The sequence below is a fragment of the Vipera berus genome (assembly GCF_964194415.1).
Source record: "Vipera berus genome assembly, chromosome: 3".
Lineage (NCBI taxonomy): Eukaryota > Metazoa > Chordata > Lepidosauria > Squamata > Viperidae > Vipera > Vipera berus.
This window is the reverse complement of record NC_138204.1, coordinates 15,846,320-15,870,710: the sequence shown is the minus strand read 5'-3', so window position 1 is coordinate 15,870,710 and position 24,391 is coordinate 15,846,320. Positions and strand designations below refer to the sequence as shown.

Here is a 24,391-nt window from a genome sequence, read left to right as displayed (position 1 = left end):
CTATTTGCATACTTTTTACATTTCATCCCTATTTTTGTTCTTGATTTGTGTTTATGCATTTCTAGAAAATATATTTTAGTTTTTTGTTTTTTTTTTAAATCCCATTTATATCCCGCCCTTCTCCAAAGACTCAGGGCAGCTTACAATCTAAAGCACAAATCAATGTGCTTAGCAATAGCCTTCATTCTATGTATATGCCTGCTTATTAGGGCTTTTGCCTTCCCCCCCAAGAGGCATTATTACAAAGTCAGCTTATTGCCCCCAACAATCTGGGTCCTCATTTTACCTACCTTGGAAGGATGGAAGGCTGAGTCAACCTTCAGCTTGGTGGGACGCGAACCTGCACTAATTGCAGGCAGCTGGTGTTACTTAAGGAGGCATTAGCCCACTGCTCCACCAAGGCTCTTTTGAGCTTATTGAATTTTGAGCTTATTGAATTTTTCCTGTTGGGTCTTCTATGCTGTGGCACCTCATACATACTTAGTTTAGCAGAGCGTAGGATTCTGGGATTTGTAGTTCATGACCATTTGGAGACCCCCAAATTGGGGACTTCTTACTGTACAGCTGTGCAGGTTCTGAAGTTTGCTTGATAAAAAAAATACAGGAAACCAGAAGTTGCCTTTAAGCTTTGTGTTTTTATTCAGCTGAACAAAGAGGGGCTTCTCTAAAAGAGAGAAGCCCCGAATGACAAGAACTCATTGTATTTATTATTTCTGATTACATAAGCAGTCGACCCAGCAAAGCTGACACACATAAGATAAAGATTTCTCCCACCAAGTCTGGCACACTGTAGATAAGAAGGGAGAAAGCAGAAGTATCTAAAAATGTTCCCTTTTGGGTGTTTCCCTAAAGACATCGTACGTTCCCCGGGTGGGTTAGGACATTGGGTGTTTTCCTTGCTGTCCTTTCATGACCCTGCATCCATGACAATGCAAGTGCCCAAAGACAGCAGGGCCATCTGCACATATTCACAATTGATACTTCCTATGCTGTATCCTAATTCTGGGCCAACCATACGTAGAGATTAAGTTCCTACAAAAGCTAGACAAGTAATGTTTTAGCTTAGTAACCCAGTTAGTAGGGTTTATTTGGGCCAATTGTGTCGCATAATAGTTGTCATTTTGCTACAAGATGGGGAAATCCATAATTAAGGCCTTGCCTGCTTGGTAAGAAATGACAGAGTTAATAAAATTAAGAGATTATTTAAAGGATAGTTTTATTCAAAGGATAATTAATAGGTTAGTCATCGTTAGTCACCTTACTCATGTTAATCAGAAAGCAATAAAAGATGCTGAACCTGTTTGCGAGGAATAGTTTTGTTGCAAATGTCCCTTTTAATTCTGATTAATTATAGAAAAGTACCAAGTCATGCTTTTTTGAAAGTCTCTCATTGAAATCTGCATTTGCAAGGAATGATTAAGTACATTATAGTATTATGTGCTCTGTTCAAATGGGAGATAACCGGATATCCTAAGGAAACTGTACATGTGACTGAGAATGCCAGCCCAGAATCTTTGGCAAATTGTAGAAGTTTTTTGGCAGACTAATTCCTGCTGGACAGCTTTTTCCTGAAGGCCAATTTTTTGTGTGCTAATCAGCTAAGAATGAGTGACTTTTGGATATCCTAGGAGCACTGTGCTTATAAAAACAGATCACGCACTAACAGAAAATGAATGAAAATAAAACAAAGAGCTGTCTTGACAACCATATTTGGAGGTTGTTCTCACAAAAGTGAAAACCTCACAAAAATAGAACACGTGAGGGGCATTTGTGTGCTGCAATCCATGCTTTTTCTAGTTACTTCTAACTTTGTCAGGAAGATCTGCAGAAGGAGGGATGAAAAATGGAGTTTAACCTGGTCTTTGAGACTCCATGCTGGTCCATGAAAGATTTATTTGAAATAAGGTGTCTTTGCTTTGATGTCAACTCCTTTAGTGGGAAACTGTCCAAAACTGTTACCAACATACTATTGAAAAGGTATTCAGCTAGGGTTTGTCTCTTTTCTTGCCTTGTTGACTTGCAATTGGCAACCATAATTACGTAATTACATATTCACACTTGACTCCTCCTCCTTCTTCTCCTTCCTCTTCTTCTTCTCTTACTTCCTCCTTCTTTCTTTTTCCTTCTCCCCCTCCTTCATAAAGCATCACAAATTGTCAACTCTGCAATGAACCTGGCTGATGCCATCTTGCTCATTTTTGGTTGCCATAAGATTGGGGGGAGGAATGGGAAGTTCTATGCTAGCCTAAACAATTCTCTATCCCATGGGAACCAAGGTCATTTCTGTTTCCTTTGGCTGGGGGTTGTGCTAAATGTTAGAAAGCCCGCCAAACTATTTCATTGGGAAACATAGTTGATTGCATAGGTTATTGGGTGGGAAGTTTAACTTTGTAATACTGTTACCTTCTGGAGGGAATTTTAGTTTTAGTTTCACTTTTGATCATGCTGATACTTTGTAACCAAGAAACTTGTTTTTAGAGGAAAACTCAAGCCTCGGAGTTCTGCTTTAATTGTTCTCATCTATCGGAACCATGACATTAAACCAAGACTAAACTTCCCTCCAGAAAGTAATATTATACTATAATTGGTCTCATCTACCAGAACCATGACACAAACCCTATGAAAGCACTGGGAGTAGTTAAAACAGGATGTCTGTGTGAATACGTGAGTATGTGCAACACAAGTAAAAAGGGGGCAGGACTTCAATCATTCCAACAGAGCTGCCATCTTGACCTTTGTGACTACATATCCTTCCTGCAGATTTTCTGCCTCATGGGGCATGTAGTTGCCCCAAACCAGTTTGATCCTTAGGCCAAAATATGGTTCCTTCTTGCTTATCATCACACTTATCATCACACTTTGGTTTTTCTTCCAAATCTCATATGAGATTTTGCTATGTTATAATATTGTCAATCAAAATAACTAAGATCTCTTGATGTTTCTTCTTACTGAAGAATTAAGGAATCATTTGTAAAATTTATTTTCAAAAAAACATAGAATACTTTGCCTCCAGAAACAAGAATGGATATGGACTCTATGTACCTTCACTTAATTTTTCCAACCATTATTACCATGGGAAGAGGAAGAAACAAATCAAACCAACTATATATCCTACACCTTCAAACAAGAAGGCGAAGATGCAGGTGCTTTGCTGCACTGCAATTATTAAACATCGCGCCCTTTTTGCCGCCTTGCCTGGCTGTTGGTTAGGTGTATACACACGATTCTTTGGGACTCTGAACAGATGCTGTTTGCCCTTTCTTTTGAGAGCTTGTTCCTTAGCAAATCCGTTAACAAAGCCTCTAGAGTTGGTTGCTATTTATTTATTTTTACCTTGGCCTGCTTTGTTAACGGGCAGGTGGTTTGTTCTTCTGATCGTTTGTCAAAGGAGACATTAGTTGTTTGCCTACCACATTTCAGATCGGTCTCACATTGCATAATCAGGAGTCAAATGGAGTGTGCAAACTCATTTTTTTCTCTCTGCAGAATTTATTCCAACCTTTTGATCTTAATGCCTTTAGTATGCTTGTTGTTAGCTTTAGTTTTACTGCTTCTCTAATTTAATTTCTAAATTTCCTTGGCTTAATTCCAACAAAAGCAGAAGAATTTTGTGATTTTTATGGAATCGCTTTTTGGGTGATCAAATCTAGTGATTTAATTTTTAGGGCAAAACTGTCATAATAGAGGATTGAGCATTTCGGAAGACTGGTCATCACTATTCAGAATATGCCATTCGATTTATACTATTCATTCCAAAGATCAATCAATTTACACAGGAAGATATTTTGTTTTTTTTTTTTTTTGTTTTTCTTTCCTCGATGGACCATTAGAATGAATTTGTATGATGTTCTTAAGATGGAATAATAAATCTTTAAGTGTAATATAACTAATCCTTTAGTTAATACTGTAATGAAGTCTGCCCACAATCTTCTTAATGGTTATAAAACAATTTGGCCACATGACCAAACTGATTTTACAGGGTATGTCTTTGGGTAAGTCTAATGTAATGAAGAGAAGGACGAGGGGTGACATGATAGCAGTGTTCCAATATCTCAGGGTCTGCCACAAAGAAGAGGGAGTCAAGCTATTCTCCAAAGCACCTGAAGGCAGGACAAGAAGCAATGGATGGAAACTGGTCAAGGAGAGAAGCAACCTAGAACTAAGGAGGAATTTCCTTACAGTTAAAACAATTAATCAGTGGAAAACCTGCCTCCACAAGTGGGTACTCCATCACTGCAGGTTTTTAATAAGAGATTGGACAACCTTTTGTCCAGATTGGTATAGGGACTCTTGCCTGATCAGGGGGTTGGACTAGAAGACCTCCATGGTTGCTTCCAACTCTGTTATTCTGTTAATTCTGTTGATTTTTCCCCCCTTTCCCTTTCTATGAAGTATCCTATGCTAACTTCAACTCATTTGGAACTCTTTCTGAACTCGGAGCAATTCATACAAATAAGCTTCAAAATGTTTGGAGTGAGCTATAGATCAGGGGTCCCCAACTCCCAGTCTATGTATCGGCACCAGACCACAGCATGGCAGAAATAGGGCGATGCAGAAAAGCGAAGCACCATCCATAGAAGGCTCAGGAATCCTGGGAGTTGAAGTCCACGAGTCATAAAAGAGGCAAGGTTGCCTACTCCTGATCCATAGGATGCAGGCAACACATGAAACCACACCCTTTGGTCCACAGAAAAAACTCTCTCCATGGAACCAGTTGGGGGTCTCTGCTATAGATAGTTTAGGAGACTCAGTTTCCTGAAATTTTAAACATGTTTTAGAGCAGAGGTGTCCTTCCTAAATTTCCTATGGCTGGCTGGGAATTCTGGAAAGTGAAATTCACAGGTCTTAAAGTTGCCAAGGTTGGACAGCCCTGTTTTAGAGCTTATTCTACAGTTGTGTATGTTGCCTACCTATGAATAATGGGATACAATGGCCTTGATATTTAGGAAACATATTAAGAAGGGATTGCATAGACCCGCACAGAAGGAATTCAAGGTCCACACAAGACTGTGGGACTGCACATCCTCTCTGCCATAGCAGAAAGTTGGGAATCAGCCTATCATCAAACCCCAAAGCAGTAGCAAGATTGTCAAGTTTTGCTTTCACTTCCTGGGGGAACCTTGTAATCGTAGAGTTTACTTTCATCTTCCTCGTAATATGGGGAAAACATGTCGGTACCCCATATTACAGGGCTGTGGGAATGACATAAAGCAGTTAGATCATGGCTAGCACTCCCAGTAATGGATAAGTATTCACGAAGGTGAAGATTATACCTGAGCACATAGCGAGTGTTTTTTGAAGCATCATCAGTTGCACAAACACTAGGACTTTAAAGGTGAAGGGTGTGTTCTTCAGCTCAGTTGCACCTGCCACTTCAGAACATTAAACCAGGATGAACTGTCTTGGCCTGCAGCCTGTGAATTGCACTGAATCCTTCTGGACACTGAATGATGGGCAGGAAGCCAATGCAAAAACCACCTTGGCACAAAAACAGCCGAGAGGTCCTGTGTAAGGCTGAGAAAGAGGAAAGTTAAAGAAATGCCCTTTAGGAAAAGGATCATTTGGAGGGGTGGGGGGTGGTCTCCAAAAAGAAAGAATCCCAGGACTGCCTGAGCAGGGTGTGGTGGACCTGGGAAATTCCTTGACTGAAAGGAAATTGGAAAAGGCACCTAAACCGCAGAAACTAACTCTGCTTTGTTTCTTTGCCACTCCTTCAGGCTCCACTAATGCAGCTGTTTGTCTAGCAAATAAACCTTTTCTCTGCCTCTCTGCTGACAAAGGCCAAGGCTGTTCAGGCTATAACTTTCCTCGGCTGTTCGTCACCATGAGGCTGAGGCTTTAATTCATTATCGGAGTGTTCCAATTGTGAGCTGTGCAATAGGCTCCCCCCAGCTTCCAGGAGATTGCTGTGTTTGTGTGTGTGTGTGTGTGTGTGTGTGTGTATTGTGACTCCTGCTACTAAGGGGACAGCACATAGGGATCCTTTGGCAAAGGCTGATGGGTTCAGTATTGGTCTAGGGCTGGCTATGCTTCTCCTAGCAATTTGAGCTGTACCTTCAGTGCATGCGTGGCAATCGGATACCAAGTCCATCGGAAGAGAGTTGTGTGATGTGTATGACAGTTAGGTTGCTACATATTCTGCTGAGAGCCTGTGCTGAGCTGCCGGGTGACTGTCTCCCCAGCAAAGGGAATCCCCTGCCTTTTGACTATATATGGTCTGCAAGCAACTAACTCTGTGGCTACCATGGAGTGTTTGCTATCCTTCATTCAGCATTGTTTAAAGAGGGTGTTTGGCATTGGGCATTGTGTGAGATTCTTGTTAAAAACCTGGCACCAGGCATTGTTTGACAGAGTTCGACATACCAAAGTCTTTACAAGAAGCACAGGGGTGGGATGATGGAGAGAAGCAGAGAAGGGGTAGTGTGTGCGTTTTATGTCTTCTGCTCGCGTCGTCTCATTTGCTCAGGGAGACTATGCAACATTTAAAAGGATAGGCGTCTTATTATGTAATCACAAGATACTGTATCGAGCTGCAGCTTCAAATAACAGGGCAATTAAGCTGAAATGGACATAACAATTTCCTCCCCGTTAACCCTTGTCTTCATTTCCTGCTCCGATTTCAATTGCTTTTGTGGTGAACAATTTTCTACCATAAAGCCCTAAGGGAAAATTTGCTTTTTAGAAAATGTTGCATGCTCTTAGCAGAAGATGTATGAAAACCACCACAACAATAACAACAGTAATAGCAACAATAATCCCAGGACTGTATGTTTTGAGAATTCCAACGAAAATGGGAATGCTGTATAATGGACCCAGGAGATGTCTTGATTGCTGGATGATGTGTTCTCCTACAATTTCTGGCTAATATTTTCAAGGAAAGAGACCCATGATAAACATGCACTCTTTATTTTAGTTGTCTGCACCCAAATTTAATCTGATTATGAAGCGAGCCATTTTTCTTCATTTGCAGAATACACTGTACCATAATCTAACCAACTCAGCTGAACTCTCACAGCAGAATAACCAAGCTTAGAATGTTGGGCAAATACAGACACTGCAACAGCCAGATTAAATGTATTGTGTGAATACATCCACTGAGTCACCCTGTTTGTTCGTTGTTTTTTTAACTTAGCACTGATCTGCTTCTGGGGAAAAACAATTATTTACTATTGTTCCTTACGTCTTTGCTTATAAAGAACTAAATATGGCTCTGCATCCATCACAAATAATATTTAATATTTAGAATAAAGGTAAAGGTAAAGGTTCTCCCGCACATGCGTGCTAATCGTTTCCAACTCTAGGGGCCGGTGCTCATCTCTGTTTCAAAGCCAAAGAGCCAGCGCTTGTCCAAGGACGTCTCCGTGGTCATGTGGCCGGCATGACTAGACGCCAAAGGCGCACGGAACGCTGTTACCTTCCCACCGTAGTGGTCCCTATTTTTCTACTTGCATTTTTACGTGCTTTTGAACTGCTAGGTTGGCAGAAGCTGGGACGAGTAACAGGCGCTCACTCTGCTATGCGGCACTCGGGATTCGACCTGCCAAACTGCTGACCTTCTGATCGACAAGCTCAGCATCCTAACCCACTGAGCCACTGCATCCCTATATTTAGAATATTTAGAATACCACCATATGAATTGCTTTTAAATACAGAATAACAGAGTTATTAACCAGCCTCCAACTTTTCCAGGATCCTTCTCAGTTGGTCCCTGCCCCTCTCCTAAACATCTCAGCATTAATGCCCCCTCTTTTCTTCAGAACCCTTATGTCTCCCCACTCAAAGATCCATTTAGTCTTCCCACTATTTTGCACACGTGCAAATATACATATCAGATCTCCAGCCCTCATCTTTCCAAACGTCTGCTGATCTTCCCATCGGTCCACCCATCCTTTAACTTCCTGCCATTGGCTGATTCACCTTCTTAGGTCACTTCCTCTCTCCCACTAACCTGCCCACCCTTACCTGTCTTCCCAGTTTTTCTTAATGCTATTTTTTCTAAAGTTTTACCATTTTATATTCTTCACATCCCCTTGAGGGATGTTTGCTCTCCATTTTGGGAAACCCTGCTCTGGGAGCTGCCAAAGAAAGGTCAGTCTCTCCCTACTCCCCATTCTCCTAGTCTCAACATATAATTGAATAAAAAAGGCGAGAAACCTTGGGGTTTTTTTTTACAAACTCATCTGCATTTTGCTTAAGGAATGCAGAAATCTGCTTTATGGCGGTTTGGACAGATGAAAATCTGTTTGAATCTTATCGAGTAGGAATTTCTAAGCTTCAGATAGGCATCTTTGAAAGCTGTACACAGTGATGTCCATGTTTTCTTGGGATAAGGGATGTGACACTAATGCAATTTTGCTCTGTCTTCAGAAAACAATTCTTGATATTTCTAAATCCCATGGATCATCTCGGTCTTTGGGTTATAAAAAAAATGCAATTAGATTAATAGGGTGCAGGACAGAGAACTTCAGAGCAAACCCTCAAGAGTAATAGATCATTTCACATTATGTAGCACTCGCTTGTAAATTGTTCTGCTGCAGAATTTTGCATCTCACTGCCCACTTCAAATCTACATTGCTGATGAACTTCAGCAGTCAGTGCTGTTCTTTGTGGCACATTAGAAAGAATATATTATTTGGGCAAAGACCATCCAGGACCCTCAGATTTACTGTCTGCTTCTTCTCTTTCAGGCAAAAAAGGCAACGTCTTATCCTGAGAGAGGCAACTATTAAGGGTTCAACATTTCATTCTGATGTATTTCAAACCGGAGACCTGGTTTCCCCTTGAAGACGTAGCCACTAGATCAAATCAAACAAGTTCAGTCTATCACTTAATCATTCTCCTTAAGATCCTAAGCAGTGATGGCAAAGGACAGTTTTTGAATGCAAACTTACCTAATTCTGCATTTTCAAACCAATGCAAACTAAAACTTCGTTATCCATCAACATTATTAGTTCTCTGCAGGGCTTTTTTCCTCATAGAACGCTCAGAACAGAGTTCCGGCACCTTTTTTGGATGGAACCTTGTAGGGTAGGCAAGGTGGGTTGTATGACATGTGTGAGTTCCGGCACCTTTTTGTTTTACAGAAAAAGCACTGGTTCTCTGGATCTTGCAATGCAACTTGCTAATAGCTTAAAAAAATATTAGCAAAATTGACTGCAGCTAGAATCCTTCATGTGCAGAAAAGGAAAGATACGTTAATCTACACAATGAAAGAATGGATGGAAAAAGTGATGGAAGTCAATGCTTTTTCTTCCCTTCCCCTTTATCCCACACCTCTCTTTCCCTTTTCTTTTCTTTCCACGTTTTCCTACTATCTATCTTTATTTTCATTTGTATTTTATACTATGATAATCTGAATAAAAGTTACATTTAAAAAGAAAAAAAGTTGACAAACTTGCTTATAGTCCTGAAAGTAACCTGAGAAAAAGCAGCATTTAAGAAAGAACAGGGAAGGATTTGATAAGATGGTCTAGTTTGTGTCCTAGTAAATAAGCAGATGTTCTCTAAATAAAAGTTTTGAAACTTTTGTTAATGCACCTTTGCTCTTAGTCACAACAATCTGACCACTAATGTCTCTAGTCAACAGATCATTGACAAGAATTTTCCCTGGTCTTACTCAGAGACCTCAAGAATTAAAGCTGGGACCTTTAGCATGTAATCACTGTGCTACTACACATCTGTAGATAACTTTGATCCTATTGAAGGATTAGATGGTTCCTCCACATATGCACTGAGGAATAGAAATATCTCTATCCATTGCCACTATACTTCATTCTTTAAAAAAAGAAGCTGAATTTCAAAACTGCCTGGAACCCCGCCCCCACATCTATTTAGATATTTTATAGCAACTAAAGTGGTTGTTTGAATATAGAGTACATTTCTTTGGAAGCAAGATCTCATACATTAATTTACTAAAAAATCTACAGTTTTCTAATATCCACAGCTCAAAGGCATTAAAATAAAATAAAATAACTCAAAAACCACTCTCAAATTTTAAGCTATGGGCAGATTCAAAAGCCATGTATTGGATGCAATCCAGAGTTCAGTTCCAGAAACTAATCCCAGGATATGGTGCATATTAATTATAAAGCAGCTTGGTGCTAAAAATACATCCTTGCTGAAGAAAGGACTTTGATTTGCTAATTACTACTGCTTGGGAAATATACAGGGTAATTTATTATATTATACATATGGCAGAAAAATCTTCAGCACCTGTTATTTTATCAATGCAAGACCAGGAGAATTTCAAACATATTGCAAAGTTCCACGGTGCTATTAAACTTGACTTATAGCAAACTGAAAATGTTACTTCATCCATCAAATACTGCAAAGATTGACTCCAATCTCTGTGTACAAGTGTATCCAACACATGTTGATGAAACCTCTGAGCAGATCAACTAAATCAGGAATGCCATCAAGTAGGTGGGTGTTTGCAAATGGCGCTGAAATTTGAGACAAGAAAGGGCCTGAAGAAATAAACGGTGCCTAAGGTTGAGAAATTATATTCCAACCTTCATACTTTGGTGTTCTACAGATATGCTGGACTTCAACGTCAGAATATGAGGCTAGCTGAGAGGACTGAGGGCTGAAGCGCAACATCTCTGATGGCTGTGGTTTTAGCTAAAATCTACATACTCCATTGCCAACCTGAAGCCAAGTTAATTAATTAAACCTGGCTATATGGAGATGGGGAAGGAGAGCCAGTTTGGTCTAGTGGTTAAGTATCCAGGCTAAAAACCAGGAGACAGTGAGTGCTGTCCAGCCCTAGGCATGAAAAATTGGCTGGTTGACCTTAAGCCAGTCACTCTCTCTCAGCTCAACTCACCTTACAGGATTGTTGTTGAGGGAAGATAGGAAGAATGAACATTAGATAATGCTCACCACCTTGAGTTATTTATAAAAATAAAAATGGTGGGATAATATATATATATATATTAAAAGCTCTAAAAATACTCTACTGGAATGATACTGTTTTGAAGCTCTTGGGTTCTCCTTAAAATCTTAAGAAATAGGTTGTTAAGAATTTCTGCAGACATTATACATCCCTACTACTAACAACTAGATAGAATCATCTATTTTTTTTTCTTGGAACAATGTGCTGGGTGCAGCGTTGATTTCAAACGTAACCTGATTTACTCTGCCTTTCTATGGCTTTGAGCCTCTGTTTCTGCTCAGCCAAATAAAAGTTTTCAAATACACTGGATTAATTTGAGCTGACTCCTGATGACTTCATACAAATGTCCCTATTGTTTTATTGTCAGCTACATCAATATGTGCACCAGTGTTTTTTCCCAGGAGGTTTTTCCCCACAGCTTTCCAGTCTCCTATATTCTCTGGAGAGCTTCCATCCAAATATCCACTGGGTCCAGCTGCTAAACAGATCTAACCCAGTTAAGCATTTGACAATCAAGCTCAGGCTAGGTCAACTACTGATACTGTATATGAATAATATACTGCAAGTTATTTATTCTCAGTTCAGTATCTGGAATATGCTAATAATTAGGTTGCCTTACAGCAGACATGTCAAACACAACGCCCAGGGGCTGGATCCGGCCCGCGAAGTGGTTTCATGTGGCCCGCGAAGCCATCCTGGAAACAGTGAGGGAACGGCCCCCACTGCCTTGGCCCTGGCCCAGAGACCCTCCTCCTGCCAGAGACCCTCAGATCTGTCCCACTCCTGCCCAGGCCCCCATAGGCACCCTTGATGCGAACGATGTAGAGCTGGCCTCGCCCACCCAGTAGGCCATACGCACTCTAGCCACGCCCACCCAGTAGGCCACGCCCACCCTGGCCATACCCACCCGGCCCCTTGAGGGCAACCGTAATGCCGATGCGGCCCTCAATGAAATTGAGTTTGACACCCCTGCCTTACAGAGTTGTAGCAAAGATTACTGTTAACATTTATGAAGAATTAGGACAGGATGGCTGCTTACCCAATGCTTTTAAAATGTTGCCATTAATGCACATAACATTTATATCTGCTAATTTCTATTAGGTATGTTCAGAAATAAATCGCTATAATTATAACAGAAAGACAGTGTATTCTGTCAAATGGGCAAGTTGGTGATTATTTGCTTCCTTTGCTATTGATGGGCATTTTCAGACTTTTTGGATACTGGCTGTTTGCCCAGTTTGAAGTATAGAGAACGGGGCTCCCCTTTTTGTGATGTTTTTGTCTGCTTTGTTGTTGTGCTGCCATCCTGTAATTATTTTGTAACTATTTTTTTTGCACTAGTTCTGGTTTTTGTTTTTGGAGAGGGGTCTTTTTAATGTTATGATATAGTTTTGAGCCTCCCAGATTTGTTTGGAGTAGGAAAGCATCCAACCTGAATCCAATAAAAAAAGTTTCTTATCTTTAAAATGAAATGCCTTTAAAGAGAAGACTGTCATCTGTGAAGGGGAATAAATCACCCCTGTGGATGGACATGAAGAGCTACAGTATCTAAATCAGGGATGGTCAACCTGAATTACTCCATCCTTCCTTTTTTTGTTAACCAACAGGCCACTTACACTGGCATGTTACACGCCACCTACGCTGGAATGGAAAATCATAAATAATTGTGGAACAATTTCCCACTTCTCGTGAAAATCCTAAAATAAGTCCTAAAATAAATTTAATGCCACTACCTAAAAAAAATAAATCAAGGAACAAAAGAGGTCCAGGATGGCAGTCCCACCCCCTGCAGTGAGATCATTGCCCCACTGCTATGCAAAAAAAATGTTCAAGAAAAAATGCTAGTACTCCTGACTAGCAAAAGATTAGGGATGCCGATGATGTTACCTAGTTTGGGTAATGAAATGTCTGCAAGAAAACAACCAAGCTCAGAGAGCACCAAGGAGTCCTCATTTCATCCTTGAGCTACAAATATTCTCCTTTATTGGCAGCAAAAGATTGTCTACTCCTACAGTAAAGGGATAAAGCTGAAAAAATTGATAGTAGGGATTTCTATTTGAAGGGACCATGGAAATGGAACCTGGCACCTTTCAACGCATGAAACTTTTGATCAACACAAATGAAGCATTTCTGTTCAGGGATGAACAGAAATCACATGGATTGGGAGGAAAGCATTATCATTATTTTTGTTGAAACATACGTTACAGGTTATGAGATGAAGTTACGAGAAACACCTAGAAAAGCCTCCATTTTGGCAGGGATATAATAGCAATAGCACTTAGACTTATATACCGCTTCACAGTGCTTTACAGCCCTCTCTAAGAGATCTACAGAGTCAGCATACTGGCCCCAACAATCTGATCCTCATTTTACCAACCTCAGAAGGATGGAAAGCTGAATCAACCTTGAGCCCATCAGGATTGAACTCCTGGCAGTGGGCAGATTCAGCCTGCAATACTTCGTTCTAACCACTGCCCCACCACCATGGGTCTTCTCTACTCTTCTGTACAATCCACCCTTGTCATCTTTCTATCCATTTTGATGATTAGCACATAACTCACTCTCCCTAGGATGATTAATATCTATGATTAATAGCTGTGTCAGCCGTGGAGATTTCCCTTATGATCCTCAAATTGCCTTCATCCATAACTTCCTCTGTACACCGCCCCGAGTCCCTCGGGAGAAGGGCGGTTTATAAAAACTAATAAATAAATAAATAAAATAAATAACAGCAGGTTTATGGACTCTACAGAACCAGCGACACCAGCTGTGTGGTAAGCCCTCTTCTCTTGTTTGACATTATGTCCAATTTGCTTTTTTTCCTCTTTTTTTGTTGTGTTCCAATACACACAAAGGGAATAAACCTGTGTATAGCAAAACATGTGTTCCTGCAATACTTTTCTGTGAGAAATACTTGATTTTCTGGAAAAATTTCATGACTATATATATATATATATATATATATATATATATATATATATATATATATATATATATATATACACACACACACACACACACACATACATACATATATATATGTGTGTGTGTGTGTTTTCTGAGGTTTTCGCGGGTGTTTGTATATGGATCTTTGGTCATTCGGGTTTTTTCCCGCGTAGAATTGAAGGTGTAGGAGCAACGTTTTGACGGAATCCCATCCGTCATCCTCAGGCTGGTGGCTTCAGCTTCCTTCTTCTGGGAGAAGCATGTGGTAGTGGCTGTTTGTTCCTCTTTTTTTAAACTGCCAGAGGGGGTGTGTTCTGTGGGTGGAGGTGTGCTCTGATTGGGTGGGGGATTAGGTGTGTTCTGATTGGGTGGGAGTGTGTTTTGAATGGTGGGTGTGTTCTGATTGGGTGGGGGTGTGTTTTGAGTGGATGGGCTGGTCTCAGCTGCCAGCCTTAGACCTGAGCTGGTGAGTTGTGCTGCTTTTGTTCGGCTTCGTGTTTGTGGTGGTGCCATGTTTTTATAGTGGGTGTCAGTTTGCTTATTGTGTGGTTTGGAGGGGTTTAAAGTGGCTGATGTTGCAGCTGCAGTTAGGTTTCTGTTTTGTGGTTGTGCGTCGTTATCATTGTGGGTTCGGATTTGCTTTTTGAATGGTTGTGTGGTGGTGATGTCATGTGATGTTATCATGGGTTTGGGTCTGGTATCATTCTTGGTGGTTGGGACTCGTCTGTCAATGAAGGCGGGTTTCCAAATGGCTGGTAGGCGAGAGGTATCATCTCGTTTGTTCATGCTGTGGGGGCGTTTTTCTATCTCAATGGCTTCTCTGATTATTCTGTTGTTAAAATGTTCAATTTTGGCGATAGTTTTGGTTTTTTTAAAATCAATTTCATGTCCCGTGGCTTCAAAGTGTTGGACCAGGGATGAAGTTTGTTCTCCCTTTCTGAGTGAGTTTTTGTGCTCTTCAATGCGTGCACTTATTCTTCTGTTGGTCTGTCCGATGTATGTGGTGGGGCAGGTGGTGCATGGGATTTCGTATACTCCTTGGTTTTCTAACCCAATTATGTCTTTGGGGTTTCTTAGGATGGTGGATATTTTTCTGTCTGTGTAGAATGCTGTTTTGATGTTGTGTTTTTGGAGGACCTTGCTGATTCTGTCTGTGGTCCCTTTTAAGTATGGGAGGAGGGCTTTGCCATTTTCTTGTTCTCTGTCTTGGGTTTTTGTGGGTGTCTCTCTTCGGATTAAGTTGGTAATCGTGTTTCTTTGGAATCCATTGGCTGTTAGTACATTAGTGAGAGTGTGTAGTTCGGTTTTTAGGTGTTGTTCGTCAGCTAGGTGTTTTGTTCTGGAGATGAGTGTCTTGGCTACGGAGTTGATCTGTGCTGGGTGGTGGTGTGAGAGTGCGTTCAGATAGCGGTTTGTGTGTGTGTTTTTATGGTAGATAGTGTGTCCTAGGGAGCCGTTGGATTTCTTGTAGACTAAGACATCAAGGAAGGGAAGTTGATTGTTAGCTTCTGTTTCCATGGTGAATTGTATTTTGGGGTGTAGGCTATTGAGGTGTGTGAGGAAGTCATCCAGTTTTTCTTTGCCGTGTGGCCAGATTACGAACGTACAAAACTCATTCCAATTCATAGAGATCATAAGTAAACTAAACTTACAGCCCTGTGACCTACTTGTGAGCTTCGATGTCGTATCCCTCTTCACCCAAGTGCCAATCAAAGAAGCCTTGACAGCTATCCTAAATAAATACAACCCCCCAAAACACATCCTAGATCTGACCAACCACCAACCACATATATATTTGTAACCAATGCATCAGAAAGTCAATCTTCCTAGGGTGACCATGGGAAGAATCTCACCATTCAGTCATGATTCATGCTTCTCCAGTGCAATTATCCTTCTAATGAATATTGCATCTGACACATTCTTGGGCCGAACTAAAGTTTCCCAGATGAAAAACAAGAGAAATCATGAAGAAAAGAAAGGAAAATTAGACCAAGGCCAGAGAAGTTTTGTGCCTGAGGTCTGCGTACATAGAGATTCCTCCCCTTTCTAGATGCCAAAGTGCAATTTTCCAATTTTCCTCCCAATATTTGGAAAATTATATTGCTGATTCTCCACAGTTTCTGGTAAATTTCAACAGCATCAGAGTAGCAGCAAAAAGTGATATTGGTGTAAAAGGAAAAAGGGGGTTGGGATAAGGAGCATATAAGTGGTAATTTGCCCAACAGTTCTACTGGGTGTGGGCATTCCTGGCCCAAATACCTCCACTCAATCCTTGTCCATTCATGAATTTCTCCACCTTCCTACATTAACCTCAGCACTAAAAAGTCTGGTATTTTACAGAAACATCTAAAAGGTATTGCACCTTTTAAATATTTTGAATATAAAGGAAATTGGGAGGTACTTTTAATGGAATTTTTATTCATTTAATCCACTGTTAGTAGCACAAACTCTTAAAGGTCTTCCTCCAGCCTAGCCCATCACCGTATCCTTCTGCACTAGATATAAGACTACTATAAAGTCTACAATGTAGGCAGAGATGCTCTCAAGGTATTGCCCCCCCCCCAAAGAACTGCAATGATGCAATCAATAGTGCAATCCTGTTTTATAGGTGCATCACAAAAGTAAAATGAGATACGTGAAGAACTTGCTTTAATAAATGAACACCTCCAGAAAACAAACCTGTAAACTAATTGAAAAGCACATTGTAGATGCTTATGTGATGACTTATTTCAGGGTTCTTAAAGCTTTCATTCAAAGAGCAATCAAATTATCCTTTCAAAATTAATCTTCAAATCACATTTTTGGATCAGTTTGATGCATCAGATTAAATCAGTTGCCTTTAAATGATTCCAAAGATTTAGTGACTTTGGATGTACACACACACATATTTTATTGAAATAAATTGATTCAATTATTTAAATTGCAATTTTAACTTAATTTTAATCTTTCAATCAAATCACAAATTGGAACTCTTTTAACCGAATTGTGGATTCAAATTGGATCTTGGGTGATTGGACTATTCTCTCCTTTGAATGCTTCCTAAATCAATTTTCACTTCAACTTTGAGTGAATCAAAATCACAGATCACTTCCCACTTTTAAAGATTCTAGCAAGCACTCTTATGATTTGAGATGATCCACTTCTTTGGATGCTGGAACCACCTCTCTCTTCTATTCTTTTTGCTAGGCCTAATCTCTCTGCTGATCCTATTAGAAGAATTATGGGGGAAAGTATCATTCTAGCAGCACTTGTTGGAACCGAGAACAGAGTAACAATATTTATGCAGTGACATTAGAACATAATATGCTGTCTGGAGACTAAACATATTCACCTCCCCCTCATTCTTCACAAACTTTTATTAAAGTGGGAAGACTGAAAACACACAAATGCTGGATCTTTCTTTGGTATCAGAATAGCTCTAATAAAGGATCAGATCAGATTCCCCCCTATATAATTAGCCTCCCTCACCCATGTGATCATTTTAATCTTAAGCATAAACTCCATAAATTCTTTCTTTCTTTCTTTCTTTCTTTCTTTCTTTCTTTCTTTCTTTCTTTCTTTCTTTCTTTCTTTCTTTCTTTCTTTCTTTCTTTCTTTCTTTCTTTCTTTCTTTCTTTCTTTCTTACATAGCCGCATTGTTCAAATTGTCAGGACATTTCTCCTTAGTTCTAGGTTGCTTCTCTCTTTGAATAGTTTCCATTCATTGCTTCTTGCTTCCATCCACTGCCATCCAAGGTCTTCTTGATGGAAGACCTTTTATCCCATGGGTGGACTTCAGTTCCCAGAATTCTCCAGGGAGCAAATTATCTGGGGAATTCTGGGAATTGAAGAATTGGGCTGAGAGAGATGTGGTTTCTTTTTAGAAAAATTAAATATATTGGATTGCACCATTTTTCAGGTCTGAAGATCACGTTGATACCCTAGGTGACCAAGACTGGGCTTTTCCTTTTTGTGCTTACACTCCAAAAATGCAAAGAAGTATCTCAAGGGATTATGAAGGACATAACCTTTGCATTAGGGATGTTGGCTAATTTAAGCAAATACCCCGGCCAGGAATCCGCAATTCCAGAAATGACTTTGCCCTCATTCACAGAGCATTCCCACCCTCCCATTATTTCTACTCTCCAAAACCAATTTGAATATAAATCGCTACTCCACAAGTTCTGGAGATACAAAATCCTCACTCCAACACCATATCAAAGGAAATAAAATGTGCTGCTTGCATAATTTGATCTATAGTGGAATTCTCATTGGTTTAGTGGTAAGGCGAACAAGCAAACCAAAATGAAACCTCAGCTCCACAGCCTTCCTGTCCCTTTTGGAGTTGAATGTTTATGGTACCTGAATCAGGTGCCATTCATCCACTACCGCCACCACCCCACACACATTATGCTAGCTGATGTTGATAGCCTTTAGATGAGTACAGGACACCCAATACTGGAAAAAATCTACTTGCACGGAAAGCGGAAACCAGAAAAGCAGATTCACTGTTTCACCCAACATGTATCTACAGATCCTTCACATCCTGGACATAAACTGTTTCAACTTCTCCCTTCAAGATGTCACTTATAGGGCATTGCATGCCAAAACAACTAGACACAAAGATAATTTCTTCCACCATGCCATCACTGCTCAACACCTAACTCCCGCAGCACTGTCTCATGCCTAAAGACATTTACCCACGTGGTAGGACTGTATTGTTATTATCCTTGTCACCTTCTCATCCGTGTCATCTTCTCCTCTTTCTCACCTCTCCTCTTTCCTACTCTCTTCTCCTATCGCTATATAATGATTTATCAACTGTTGTTTGCATCTTCTGATTTAGGATTGTACCTTACGATTTATGATCTATGACCGATCGGTTTGTTGTTTGTATGTACGCTGAGAGTTTATGCACTAGAGACAAATTCACACTTGGCCAGTAAAGAATTCTATGTGCTGGATATCCATCAATAATTCTTTGTATAAATTCAATGTGCAGGTTTTCCATGTTTGCCATGGAAATGCCGAGGTTCAATTTTTCAGTTGCAGCACTGAAATCCAAAGGTGTGTGACTGTTATGAGAAAATCCTGCATTTATTCTCTACTAATGATGTTTTCAGGCCATTATTGTTATGGTTAGTTGCACAATCACCCACGTTAAGACTGGATGTGGCATTTTTATCCAGCTATCGAGTGCTTCCCGAGGACCCGGGATAAGCAGATGCCATTTGATGGCATTAAAGATATCATTGCAGGATGTTTATCCAGTTCCAAGTAAAGCTGCAATTTGCAATTGATTGATGGCAATTTTATCAGTGATGATAGTGTTCATGTGGTGCTCTAGATGTTTTGGGCTTGCACCCCAGGCACCTATTACTATTGGTACTACCTTCTATTATTATTATTGATACTGCATCAATAGTTTTTGATACCACGGTTTTAAAATCCTGAAGTGTTTTACAAGCCAAACAAAAATATGCAACAGAAACAAAATAGAAACAAGACAAAATCAATCCAAAAACAACAGCAGCCACACACAGTTATATATGATTTTCCCTTGTTCCTCTGCTTTATGAACTGGAACAGGCTCTGTGCTAAATTGAGAGGCTTGAGTTATTTGTTGGCTTTTTAAAAGAACCTAACAATACAATTTTATCCCAAGTCCTTGGGAAACACTCAATAGCTTAAATTGTTGATCTTGATTGTTTTTAGGATACATTTTAATGCCTTTTGAGTTTATGGGAATGTAAATCACTTAGAAGCTTTGATATTTGGTGTCAAGCAAGTTGGATAGATAGATAGATAGACAGACAGACAGACAGACAGACAGACAGACAGACAGACAGATAGATAGATAGGTAGGTAGGTAGGTAGATAGATAGATGATAGATAGATAGATAGATAGATAGATAAATGTATGTATGCATGTATGTATGTATTTTAATGTTTGTGTTTCCTTTTGTTACTGAAAATCATTAAAATACCCCAAACCTTAGCTAATAAAGGGACAAATGAAAGAGACTGAAATGCAAACTATTCCTTCTAAAGGATACAATCGATTCTAATTCTTTTTGAAGCAATCATAGATTAAACACAAATCAGGAACTGTAATTCAGTCCAAATGCAAGCATTAGAAATGTTCATCTCTCTCCCTGATAGATATATAAATAGGAATACATGTATCCATTTGCAAAAGTTGTAAACACAAAGATGACAGCAGAATCAGATGAGTTCCATTGCACCATTTTTGAATTCTGGCACAAGCAATGTTTTTTTTAATGCATGCTGGCTCTTAGAAGGAGTAGAAAATAAAAGAACTTTCATTCCAGCATGACAGGTTTCGGTCTGAAACAAACCTTGCCCGCCATCTGACACTTCCTGACCTTTTTGCAGTGTTTCTCAGAACAACCCTCAATAATATAACCTAACAAAACAGGGAAACAGTGGTGAGAGGGCAAGAATTAAGAATGAAATGGGCCTTTGAAATGGGGGGGGAGGGGGAAAGGAAAAGTAATTTTGGGGGAGAATGGATCTTTTACAGATTGTTGTTCCTCATGATGACATACATGGCAAGCCCCCTGGAGGAAAAGAAAATTGTGAGAATGTGCAAACCCCTGAAAAGAAGCTTTACAATTTTGATAAAGGAGGAAGTAGTAGTAGTAGCGAGTGGGCTTTTGTCGCTGCTGTCTGTTAATTGACCTCTTTCAACAAAATCGATAAAAGAGTCTCCTCTTCATCTAGACTGGGGGTATCCAAACTCGGCAACTTTAAGACCTGAAGACTTCAACTCCCAGAATTCCCCAGCTAGCCATGCTAACTATCATGCTGGCTGGGGGAATTCTGGGAGCTGAAGTCCGCAGATCTTAAAGTAGCCAAGGTTGGACACCTCTGATCTAAACCCTTTCAAAAGTGCTAACCTATGAATGGAGTTTTTCCAACTAGCATGACCAAGACCACATGTCTGAGGAGGAGAAAGATGATGCAGCCCCTTTAAAGGAGAAGAAAGGACAAACCAAACCAGGGGCAGAACCAGTGGGTGTGATTCTTGTCCTTTATTGCATCCCCCACCCCCATACTCTGCGTGCACAAGCAGACATGCAGCTAAAGGAAGATGAAGGGAATGCTAATCCAACTGCATGGAACTGGACACGTAGACATCAAGAAGGCAGTGTCATCAGGGGGTTACTCTCAGGAATGTAGAAAGAAAAATCTTCATTATGGTCCAGTCCAAGCTGGGAATAATCAAAATGGAGGCTGCTTTAGAAAGAAGGTTATAGTTTATTGAAGAGGAAAGCCACAGAGAGATGGCTCTGGGAAAAGCTGACCACATGTAGCAAGGAGTTGGTTTTTATACCTTCTTGGGCTTTTGTTTGGAGTTGTTCCTGTGGCATGAACTTTGACCTGAGTCTGAATGTGCCTTTCTGGTATTTTGATGGTGGGTTAATTCTATTATGTCCCAAAGGTCATATCCTGCTTTCCTGGGGCTGTGGCTGATGATTTTTTGGGGGTGAACGATTGTTGATTCTAGGGATCTTTGTCTTTCTAATCCCAGCTTCCTGGCTCCAATCTTTCTGACAAGATTATCACATCTGCATTTCTGCAGACCTGGTTTCTGTTTGGGGCAGAGAGACTTGGGGAGGTTTTTTTCTGCCTTTAAGATCCTTCAGGGAAATATAATATTCTGCCTTTTAATATCCCCCAAAATATTTTTTTCTTGGTGGGGGGGCTGACTTCCCACAGGAATGAGACTTATAGTCTATTGCCAATACAGTTCTAGTTATGAATTACTTAGCAGAAAGATGGCAAAAGACTTCCATCAGAAGTCCAACTGAGCAAGCTACGAACTATCAAAGAAGGATTTCTTCACCACCACTCCTAGCCTTCTTTCTGCTTCAGCCATCCTGTTTACCTCTGAGTGCAACAGTATGCAAATGCATATCCCTCCACAAGTTTGTACAAAAACATGTGGGGCTCTTGGGCCCTGAAGTCTGGGTGGGTGGGTATAAAGATGTTGCTTACCCGTTTTAGCAGTTGTACTCAGAACATCCTTTTGAAACAGCCTGCTTTTGCATTCACTGTAGAATTGCAAAGCTGAGGAAGGAGAAACCAGCCATGTCCTCAGGTCAATTCAAAAGCAGCACAGCTTAATGGTCTGGTTCCTCCACCTGCACAACTGTGCTCAATTCGCAACAGTATTAGGTGACTGGATAAGCAATTGTGCAAAGCATTGTAGTGATGCAGTTGGGGGCTAGAGTGAAAGATTGTACAGGGAAATCTTGGTGCAAAACAGAACAGGTAAAGCTGAACAGAATTCACCTGGAGATACTTTTTCCTGTCCCTTTATAGCTCTTCACTGGCCAGCAGTGAAATTTGTACAGTTCTTCAGAATGCATCTATAACTTATAACTTAGGCTTACTTCACTTAAATTGCAATAGAGTATCTCCAGGCCAGAAATTCCTGAGGGCTATCAACCAAAAGACATTGGTGGTCAATCTTTCCATTTGCTCGTCTTTCAGAGATTTTTATCCATCTATGGAAATCAAATAATATCTGCAACTGGAAGATGAAGGGTTGTTTTTCTGAATTCTCCTGTTTATCCATAATACCTGCTTTTCCACAACAGACTTCTCCTATGGAAGCATCTTCACATTAACATTTTTGGATTTTGTGATATTTCATCCCGGTTTTTCCTCTTTCCCTGCCCACTAAATCCATGCTTGTTTGCTCCAGTTATTATAATTATTATGGTTGATCACTTGATGGAAGTTGGATCAATTGAGCAATGTCTCCCAACCAGGAAAACAATCCATGCATCAGGTGGCATGACAGATATCTATGCAAGCTTAGCCCAGAATTTAGAGAACTACTAATCAAACCTAACTTTGGATTATAAACTCTGGTTTGCCTTTGTATAATATGTGCAAAGTAGAATGCTTTAGGTAGAGTGCTGGAGGTCTCAATCTCAAAAATAGGAGAGGCTGCATCCAGTTTTGGTCACCACGATGCAAAAAAGATGTTGAGACTCTAGAAAGGGTACAGAGAAGAGCAACAAAGATGATTGGGGGGACTGGAGGCTAAAACATATAGGAAACGGTTGCTGGAATTGGGTATGTGTAGTTTAACGAAGAGAAGGGTGAGGGGTGACATGATGGCAGTGTTCCAATATCTCAGGGGCCGCCACAAAGAAGAGGGAGCCAAGTTATTCTCTAAAGCACCTGAAAGCAGGACAAGAAGCAACGGATGGAAACTAGTCAAGGAGAGAAGCAACCTACAACTAAGGAGAAACTTCCTGACAGTTAGAACAACTAACCAGTGGAACAACCTGCCTCCAGAAGTGGTGAATGCTCCAACACTGGAAGTTTTTAAGAAGAGATTGGCCAGCCATTTGTCTGAAATGGTATAGGGTTTCCTGCCTGAGCAGGGGGTTGGACTAGATGACCTCCAAGGTCCCTTCCAACTTATTATTATTAATTAAAATTGTGCAGTGATTATGACTGTTGCTTGTTGATCCATAATTTCCCCATACATTTAGAAGTTGGTGGTATATACTTTAGCACAGAGGTCCCCAACCTTTTGGGCACCAGGGACCAGTTCCGTGGAGAAAGGTTTTTCCACAGAGACTTTGTGGTTTTGTGTGCTGCCTCCATCCCACAGATGGGGCTTTGCTTGTTTGTGTGGACCGGTTGCTAGCATGCTGCGGCCCGGTACTGGTCCATGGACCGGGGGTTGGGGACCCCTGCTTCAGCAGATCTTGAGCTGACCCATGTCTTTTGGAAGTCACATGTGGCTCTGGGAACTTCAGTTATGCACCTTTGGCTTGAGCATGCTACATATCATAGGAACCTGATTAGTTTGCTGCCTATTTGGGGTCAGGAAGAAGATCATTAAGGGAATTTTGTAATATCTGGCTTACAATGGTGTATTTCCTACAACCTTTTTCCTCAAGCAGTTGTGCTTGTCAAAAACCTAACTCTTGAATATAAGCTCTGCTTTTGCCTTTATATTAATATGTACAAAGTGTGGTCATCAAAATCAGATAAATGGAGAGATGTCCTTCACCTTTAGGCAGTTCCGAGCAAAAGGTTAATTATCTCAATATGTCCTTTAAAGTATTTTGCTTTCAGAATTGGGCCCGCTACCAGCACTGAGGTCATATGTAATTACTGATCCACTGTTCTTTCAGTCTTGTTCAGGACATGCTGCTGACTTGGGTAACAATTTGCAGTAATGAGGCACAGATAATAAACCCTGAAGCTAAGCTGATAAAATTAGCTTTGATGTTGCCTTCAACATAAATCTCTCTTCTGCTTTACAGATTGAGGAGGTTCTACTAAAACGACACTGCCCTCATCAGGTGGCATTTGGAAGTTCAAGGATCCACCGTGAATAATTTTGTCTGCCTTCCTGAGCCGAGTAGAATTACATAGATGCGAATGGCTTGAAGTCTGCAGCCAGCCCAGTGCAACTAATCCGATATTCTACAAGTCATACATTTTAATATGAACAAAGTGAAGATGCTTATTATTCTTTTTACCCAACAAGATGATTAAGATCAAGGGATGAAATTT

The 24,391-nt window shown here is 40.4% G+C and overlaps 1 protein-coding gene across 1 annotated transcript in view; it reads left to right on the top strand.

The window, feature by feature from the left end:
* The window catches only part of RBM38 (RNA binding motif protein 38), a 101,067-nt gene extending 76,899 nt beyond the window's left edge, over positions 1–24,168 (top strand). The window contains exon 4 of the mRNA XM_081323348.1: positions 24,139–24,168. Within this exon, the coding sequence (XP_081179474.1) occupies positions 24,139–24,157 (19 nt within the window). The 3' untranslated portion in view covers positions 24,158–24,168. The remainder of the gene's footprint in view (positions 1–24,138) is intronic.
* The last annotated feature ends 223 nt before the right edge of the window (positions 24,169–24,391 follow it).